Source organism: Lissotriton helveticus, chromosome 8 (genome assembly GCF_964261635.1).
Source record: "Lissotriton helveticus chromosome 8, aLisHel1.1, whole genome shotgun sequence".
NCBI classification, from domain to species: domain Eukaryota; kingdom Metazoa; phylum Chordata; class Amphibia; order Caudata; family Salamandridae; genus Lissotriton; species Lissotriton helveticus.
Window position 1 is genome coordinate 1,062,473,973 of NC_136069.1, and position 7,673 is coordinate 1,062,481,645.

At 44.1% G+C, this 7,673-nt stretch overlaps 1 protein-coding gene across 1 annotated transcript; it reads right to left on the reverse strand.

The window, feature by feature from the left end:
* Window positions 1-229: 229 nt before the first annotated feature.
* LOC144771871 (heparan-sulfate 6-O-sulfotransferase 3-like) lies at window positions 230-2,969 on the reverse strand. Its single transcript, XM_078656122.1, has 2 exons — window positions 2,928-2,969; window positions 230-934 (listed from the first exon to the last, which is right to left on the reverse strand). The coding sequence occupies exons 1-2, from the start codon at window positions 2,967-2,969 to the stop codon at window positions 230-232; spliced, it is 747 nt and encodes a 248-aa protein (XP_078512248.1).
* Window positions 2,970-7,673: the final 4,704 nt, after the last annotated feature.

Sequence of the window (7,673 nt, forward strand, 5' to 3'; positions counted from 1 at the left end):
GTAAAGCCTCCAATTTACTTTTTGCCTCAAATTCTCCGTAAAGGATTTTAACGTGTTAGAAACACACAAAGGTTTTAATTTTTTGAGCAAAAATATGAAATAGATAAGACACTGATGAAACTTCGAAGTATGGCCATTGCCCTTTCTCAAGATTCTCCCTATTCACCAAACTCTTCTCAAGATATCAAAATGTTTGTTCCATTCATCTGCATCAAATTAGAAAATAGTGTCACCATCTTGCTACTTGGCTATTGTAGTCTTCAGTGGCTGTCACTTCTGAAGTTTCATCTTCTTTATGCCACTGATGGGCCCTATGCTCTCTTAGGAGCCGCCGTTCTTCCCTCCGCTTTTGCCTTTTTCTCTGGTGTTCTTGTTGCCTGGTGAACTGAAAGCGCTGAAGGAAGAGGTCCTTGGCATACTCATACAATTGCATATCAAGATAGTTGAGGTCCTCTATGCGCCTGCGCGACCATTCATCAATATCAACATTCGAGGCCCTTGTAGTATTAAACTGAGTAAATGGAGAAATGAATTTTAAGTTGAATGTCCTCTCAAACAAATATTGTGTTTTCCTCTGGAACTCTGTGAGTCCGTAAAAGGCCATGTTCTTAAGATTGTTCTTTGCACTCTGCAGTAGGATGTCATTTCTTTCGCTTTCATTCATAAAAGTCAAATTGTAGCAGCCGACAAGACTGAGGTCTGCCAGCATGCGGACTTGGCGGTTGTCAGCCAGATTGTAGCCGCAATCCATGAACTCTTGCAAACTAACTCCTGACCAATCATCTCCTGGGTAGCATGTTGGGAGCTCATCCGGTGTTGGGCTTCTTCCATCACACACATGGAGGGAGGCCTTCCAAGTGGCACCTCTTTGGACATGCTTCCATTCGCTCAAGTAGCGTGAAACTGGATCTCTAAGCATAGTGATGTAATAGAAGTTCCTGAAATAGAAAGAAATATATTCAGTAAAAAGATTTTACATATGTATAAAACAGAATGAACATACTTTTGATTAGTCTTAATTATTAAGTATTCAACAAATCATAAAAGCCATTCTAATCACCGACCAACATAAGTGTTTACAACCATGTCATATGCAAAAGAAATTTTCACACACTTCTTTATATGCAGCATCTCTACTGTGCCAATTATATATTGATGGAAATTGCAGTACAAGTCACCATTTTTGACTATTCGTTTGCAGTACCACAGAGATTCCCCTTGAGATTTCAGTCAGATATATTTGAGCAAATTCTTATGAGAATAAAAGCAATGCAGCTTTACCTCTTAATGACGGAGGACTCGAGCCACAAATTACTTTCTATGAGTAACTGTGTCCTACTCCAGTCTTGGAGACATGATTTACTAATGAGTAAGACATGCTTTCTCATGAAAAAGACTTTGTGAAACAAGGGAATGTCACAACTAAGGGGCCCATTATGATATTGGGCGGATCACCACCGCCGGCCCGGCAGTGGCGATCCGCCCGTCAAATGTCCCTGGTTCACCCCTTGCCATATTAGTATGGCGGGGCACCGCGGTGGACGGTAGGACCATCTGCCGCTTTTCTGCCGGTCGGATTGCCGGCCGGGAGGAAAAGGGACTCATTATGGTGCAGGCACCGCCATCCATATTAGGATGCATGCCTTTCCATGACAGAGACTACGCCATAGAAAGGCAAGCAGGAAATCTCCATGGGAGACCATTGTGGGCCCTCGGGGGGTGGTGGGGTGGCTGCACTGCGGGGTATCTATGGTATCCCCCACCATTGCCATGCCCAAGATGTCAGGCACCACGCAGTGCCTGTCACGTTGTGCCAGGCAATGCACAACATGGGCTTTAACATTGCAGCGTGTGCTGCTTACAGCACCGCCCGCCACAATGTTAATGTCGTGGATGCGCCCGCCAGTGTGGCGGGCTCATCCTAATTTGCCTGGCAGTACCGACACAACTTCGGCGGACAGTCCCGTGCTCCGTTGCGGTGGTGGGCGGATAAAGTCCACCCGCCATTATAATAGGCCCTGGTACTGATTTCAAATTGTCATTGTTTTAAATTAATTCCCCTTTGGCAGGGATAGCTTTATGTACTCATTCACAATATTACTTGACAGTCAATGGTTATGTTACTAAAACCTTCACAAAATCTGAGTGGTATATATGTGCATGCCAACTTGTTCACATGTGTGAGTGGTTCATTCTGTCAAAGTCTACTCTTTTAATTCCGGGACTTGTACTTCTGATTTGAAAGTGGGAGAATCATGAAGTAGAAAATCTCAGAATGCGAAGAGAAAACCCTGAAACGGATGAGCTACTCATGCATAGAACTAGGAAGCTTGAGAAATCTAAACTATGCTTTAAAACTGAATACGTTTCAGCACTGTTTATCACATTTCGTTTTTTGATATTTTATCAAGAATAAATCCAGTGTAATTTGGGGATGTAAAATCTTTCCAAAACCTTATGTACTTTTAAATCATGTTTACAAGACAAAGCTGCTGATAAGTGCAGAGTTCTTCAAACCATAGTAGGTCTACATGAAGTAGTCAAGATTAAGAATCAACCATCTGAGCCTTTAAAAAATTACTGGTGTTTTGTGCATTTTCGATAGTAGAATAACAATGACAAGAAAGAGGCAGGGCCCAATTTCCAAAATTTGTGCAATGAGCAGGTATTATGTCTTTTCGTAGTACTCATGGTTTATTACTCCTATTTTCCAGTAATTTGCCAAGAGTACTCCTGGTCCATTTAGCATGAAGTTCCAGCCTTTCCAGATCTCCTTGTAAGGACTTATTTTCTTCTCTGAGGCTTGCTATTTCTTTAGAATTCCCTGCTATAGCATCGCCCAGCCCCTTCACATTCTCCTCCAACGCTGTCATGTGCAATGCAATCCCGTCCACCTTTTGCTCAAGAATCCCACATTTATCCTGTATAGCCCTCTGATTCTGTTTGGAGGTTTCAAACCTAGACAACATATCCTGTCTTAAACTCAGGAGAAGATCTGTCACTTGAGTTGTCAGGGGGGCCCCTCCCGAGGCACCCTGCACCATTCCTCGCTCCTTCTTCATTGGGTTCTGGGGGGTCCTCCCTGTTAGAATGGGGGCAGGTACATTTGTGGCTTATGTCCGAATATCAATGGTTCTCTTGTGCCATTTCTATGCATTTTCAAATGAAGTAAAAACAATTGTCTTCACTGAGGTCTGTCAGCAACCTGAATGAACTGTCAGCATGTCCTCGTAGTAATGAAACATGCCCTCAGTCCATCTAGGTTGCTGATACCAAATTTTGGGCAATTGATGTCTAAAATATTAAGGCACTGACATTTGGGGGAACCCTTCTTCTATGAAACATATACCACAAGTAATGCTCAAGACACGACAAAGAGAGTTTTCCTTGAAACACGTGTTGGCTATTGGATTCTGGATGTTTTTTATCAACCGTAACAATTTGCCAATAACGATGACATTTCCAAAAATATTGGATTATGTTGGATTGATTAAAGGATTGAAATAAGTTTAAAATGATGAACAATTGAACCAAATATTGACATCCTATTGAGTAAATCTAACTTTTAGGGATTGGGTATTGGAAGACCAGGTGCCAGGCTACGTATCCCTATACACCAATCCAGTGTGTAGGAAGTAGATGGTGCCTGCTCCATAAGTAGGTGACTATAAGTATCAGACTGTTTTGGTGCTAGGCACTTGTGTTAGGGATTGTCATTCTGCTCTATCAGAAGGAAAAGCAGCTGAGGGCTCTGCCTTGGTATACTCCTGCCTCATGCACTTTAGTTGTACCAATATTGGGGTGGAAGCCTCCTTAGACGTTCTGGGTTGCCAGGCACCAATTTCGCTTGTCTGTCAGCAGTGGAGCTGAGTGAGGAGGAAGGCGATCTATTTGCCTTCTAGCTCACATGTCAAAGAGCTCTTTAGGGTCCCTCATTGGTATTCAGCTTGGTCACTTGAAACTAGGGAGTTGTCCAAGGTGGTTGCATGTCAGGGAAGGCCTACAGAGCGTTGATAAATAGTTTCAGTTGAATCAGTGGGGCTTGAGTGCCCCTAGGTGGGGGATTTGGACCATCTCCTCAGGAGGACAGATGGGTATTGCTGCCCATAGGTGGGGCTGTGCACCGGTGCACGCACCAGATTCTCCAGATGGGAGACATCAGCCCTCCTGACATTGCCAGTGTAGTGGTGAGTGACTTTAGCCTGACAACTAAGACAGGTGAATTACACTCTTGTGACCAAGAAGGGAATCAGGCCAATGAACCAAGGATGACTCCGTCAGGAGGTTAGTCTAAATTCTGAGGGGATGTTCTATCCTGAGTGAAGTCCAATCATCCCACAAGGGCGGTGGCAGGACGTGAGCCCGAACTATGTGCTGAGGGTGAGGGTCAGAGATCTTGCGAGAGGAGTGCAACTGCATCTTTTGGGTGTAGTGACTCAGAGAAGGAGATGGACAGTGGACCATACCTCTCACTTGAGGGCTCTGAGGGCTGTCAAGAAAGTTTGCTGTATGACCCCATAATTGTGTTGTACCATTTAAGGAAGGAGGGAGCTTAAGCTATTGGCTGCCCATGCGCATCATGAAGCCACCCTGGGCAGTGAGATTCTCCCATTGGTGCAGAGTCGAATGTAAAGATTCCAAAACATTTAAAGGCAAGGATGTCTAAAACCAACAGTGTGGTAGCTAGAGCATGCCACCAGAAATAAAATGCAATGATCCCTATGGGAAAAGTACCATCAAGGCCTGAGATAACAGCAATTGTTACCCCTGCTCATTTGCCACCTGCCCAGAGGGTCCCCAGTGCCATGGGGGCTTAGTTTCGCCTTAGTGTGGACAGTGATTTTGGTTTGACACCCTAACTCCATGAGAAAATATAAAGTATGACCTGCCTGCCATAGTTCGAGATCTCCACCTGCTTGGTATTTTGTTTTTCAAAAACAGACTCACAAAATGATTTTGACACACTGGGAGTTTTCTCCAAGAGAGTGGGGGTCATTTACTAAATTTCCTGTTTGGAACCTCAAGAAGTTTTAAAGTTATTCCATATACGAACAAAGTACAGTTAATCTTTCACTTAGGGGAAACTGTCTAAAGCAGTGTTTCTCAACCCTAACTCGACCTAGGCATTTTTGATGATTTGAACCACAAAACAATACACAAAAAATACAGAAACAAGCATTCATTAAGCAAATACAGAAATAATGAATTATTTTATTTCATTCACAAATAAATATTTTAATTTTTTTTTTTAAAAAGTGTATGGGAAGGTTAGAACTTTTCTAAATTTGAGGGCACACATCGTCCATACTATTTTTGTTTGATGCAATTGCACTGCTCTCATGAATCAATTTGAGGATACAAACTTAGGGCCAGATTATGATGGCAGTCGGACGAGTGTCTGACTGCCACCCTAGCTGTCGTGGTCCCACCATCAGGATTAGGCTGCGACTGCCTTCAAGGTGGTGGCAACCTGTATATTTTGTATTGTGGTGTTTGCTGTGGGCTGCAGCACACGGCGCAGTCCAAAATAAACACATTGCACATATTCCTGCACTATGTGGCAGGCACCACGTAGTGCCTCCCACATGGTGCAGAGGTATGTGTGGGCCACCCTAGGTGCCACCAAGGGCCCATATCGCAGGACCAGTTGGGAAGGGGGGCTGGCTATGGGCCCCCAAGTCATTTTCCGCCTGCCTTTTCATGGTGGGTTAACTACCATGAAATGGCCAGTGGAAAAGGACACTGTAATCCCTACAGCGGTGCCTGAGCAGGCACCCCCACTGTTGGATGGATTGCAGTCCCTCCGATGCACCGATGGTCTCCTTGAGCACGTCAGATGTGTGGCAGTCAGACTTCCTGCCAGCCCTCCATCTGCCCACCATCATAATGCGACGGGCGGTCATGCAGGGTCCAATGTCGGTAGGACTGCCACCAACGGCCTGACGTGTGGAGAAGTGTGGCTCAGGGGTTAGAGGCGGCAGACCTGGAAGCTGAGAACGGTCCTGGACCAGGGTTCAATTCCCCGCCTCGGCGGGTCTTGGGCTAAAAAAATTCCACGGACTCGATAATTCTCGCTTCGGTGCCTACTCGACTCACGGGTTCACACTCTGCGACTCTGGGCAATAGCTTGCTTAATCTCCACTACGGCCCCTCGCGGCGGGATGCCTGGCTTTCACCTTGTGGATACCCTGCCTGGGGTTATCTCACAGGGGAATACCAGGACGGGTTCCCTAAGCAAGCGCCGTGAGACCCCTTTGCGGGGGTGATACGTGCGCTATATAAGTAACCACGTTTACGTTTACGTTTTACGGTGGCGGTCCCACCGCCATCGTAAGGAGGAACTTATGTTTTTTTCTTTTCTTTATTTATATACACTTTTTTTACTCTATTAATATTGTTACATTTTTTAAGTAATCATGTATCCCCTGAGTAGGCTTTGTGGAATCTCAGGTCCCAGAACCACAAGTTAAGAATCACTGGTCTAAGGTATTTTGAAGAAAGGCCCATTGTCAGTCGGGCTATCTGTCAAAGAAATGCAATGGTAGAGCGAGGGGAGGCTCTGCTGGTGAAAACATAATGCTTTGCTTGAATCTAAATAAAGTTTGTGAACAGGAGGTTTGGCAGATAGGGTAATCCACCATCTTTGTGGAAGAGTACTCTATCCACAAAACTCCAATACGGTCCTTTGTCTCTAAGTAATTATTCTGCACTGCTTGTCTTTGCCGACCTTGTATCTCTGTCCCTGGATTAGATGGTGAGGGATACTCCTCACTGGATTCTCTCACTTGTGAATACAGGATTTAACTAGCTTTTATCCTCACAGAGTGGAAGAGAAATCATGCAAGGAATAGATCATTAACCTTTTTTCCAAATCAGTCAACTCACTTGTATAGTGATTACTCAATGAAACAAATACAAAACATTGTCCAAATATCCCTTTGCTTCTCTTTGGTCTAACCTGTTCGTTCCTTTACTGGATGTGAGATTGAGTCCCTCTTCAAGGGGAAATTACTTGTTCCATCACAAAGTAATTATCACTTGATCTGTTCTTGTGCTATTTTTAGTTGCTGCTTAAGACATTCCTTAATAACTGAATAACCATTGTTCACAAAACCGTGTACACGATATCCATGTATAGCAAATGTTCTTTGACCATATGTCTTTGTAGTTTGATCTCTCTTATAATGTTCTCACAAGTTACGAGCATAGATTGGGCTTGCAATGCCCATGTGCATCCAATTGTGTAATATGAATTTATGACTTGAACTACCATAGGCTTTTTGCTTTCCTTTTTTACTTAACAAAATTCTCAATAGTCCCAAGAGGTAGAGATGCAATGACCTTGAGGATCCTTGCTGTCCAAAGCGATTAATGGAAGATGAGATAACATCATCCACAATCAAACCAGAGGAGTGGGGTCTCTGGTAATTGCACACAAGGAAAATTCAAGTCAAAGTACCCACGATGGCTGCCAACATCTCATAACACCTCATGAGACTAGACCTAGAGTAAATAAATGTAGGTTCTCAACATGCACTGAAGACTCCAGACACAGTAAACTGCAGCGGAATCTTTGATACTCTTCCCATTGTTACGTGGGCAAAAACAGGACGGGAAGGAGGCAAGAATTATGTTCTCTGCAGCATTATTTGAGGAAATGTTTGAAACTCGTG

Bases quoted from the DNA above. Each gene is read 5' to 3' on its own strand.
- LOC144771871 (XM_078656122.1), bottom strand. From the start codon at position 2,969: ATGTTGTCTAGGTTTGAAACCTCCAAACAGAATCAGAGGGCT. The intron at 935-2,927 runs ATACAGGATAAA...TATTTCAGGAAC, and splicing joins CCAAACAGAATCAGAGGGCT to TTCTATTACATCACTATGCT.